The following is a 642-nucleotide window of genomic DNA, read 5'->3' on the forward strand; positions in this document are numbered from 1 at the left end:
GTTAAATATATATATATATATATCAGTGTTTTATTTATTAAATATATATATATATATATATATATTTGTTAAATATATATATATATATATATATATATATCAGTGTTTTATTTATTAAATATATATATATATATATATACGGCTGTCATCAACCTGGACGTCATGGAGTCATTCCTGGACGGGACCCGCTTCGGAGAGACTCGTGTTCCTGCTTCACACACACACACACACACACACACACACACACACACACACACACACACACACACACACACACACACACACACACACACACACACACACACACACACACACACACACACACACACACACACACACACACACACACACAACAACAACAACAACAACAACATCATCATCATCATCATCATCATCATCATCATCATCTCTGTGTGTGCCGTTCCTCATGTTAAAGTGACACTAAAGTTAATTAAATCCGTTATTTTAGACAAACGCGATAATGATCGTGAAGATAGTTGTTCTTACAAACCTGTGTTCTTCTGGCGTTTCTGAAGTTCACTTCACGGAAGAAAACGCGCAGATAATAAGGAGAAATACGAACATCACGCAGCTTGTTTTCAAACTGGATCTGCTGCAGCGAGTTACGTCGTCGCCGTGGCA

At 37.2% G+C, this 642-nt stretch overlaps 1 protein-coding gene across 3 annotated transcripts in view; it reads right to left on the reverse strand.

The window, feature by feature from the left end:
- The window catches only part of ttc29 (tetratricopeptide repeat domain 29), a 4,893-nt gene extending 4,285 nt beyond the window's left edge, over positions 1–608 (reverse strand). For all 3 annotated transcript variants that reach the window (XM_069717990.1, XM_069717989.1, XM_069717987.1), the window contains exons 1-2: positions 512–608; positions 154–211 (exon numbers count right to left, since the gene is read on the reverse strand). In XM_069717990.1, the coding sequence (XP_069574091.1) occupies positions 154–164 (11 nt within the window). In that variant the 5' untranslated portion in view covers positions 165–211; positions 512–608. The remainder of the gene's footprint in view (positions 1–153; positions 212–511) is intronic.
- Positions 609–642: the final 34 nt, after the last annotated feature.

The sequence above is a fragment of the Brachyistius frenatus genome, unplaced genomic scaffold (genome assembly GCF_029030835.1).
Source record: "Brachyistius frenatus isolate BFR_SWC_R1_liver_20210118 unplaced genomic scaffold, ASM2903083v1 Contig_184, whole genome shotgun sequence".
Lineage (NCBI taxonomy): Eukaryota > Metazoa > Chordata > Actinopteri > Embiotocidae > Brachyistius > Brachyistius frenatus.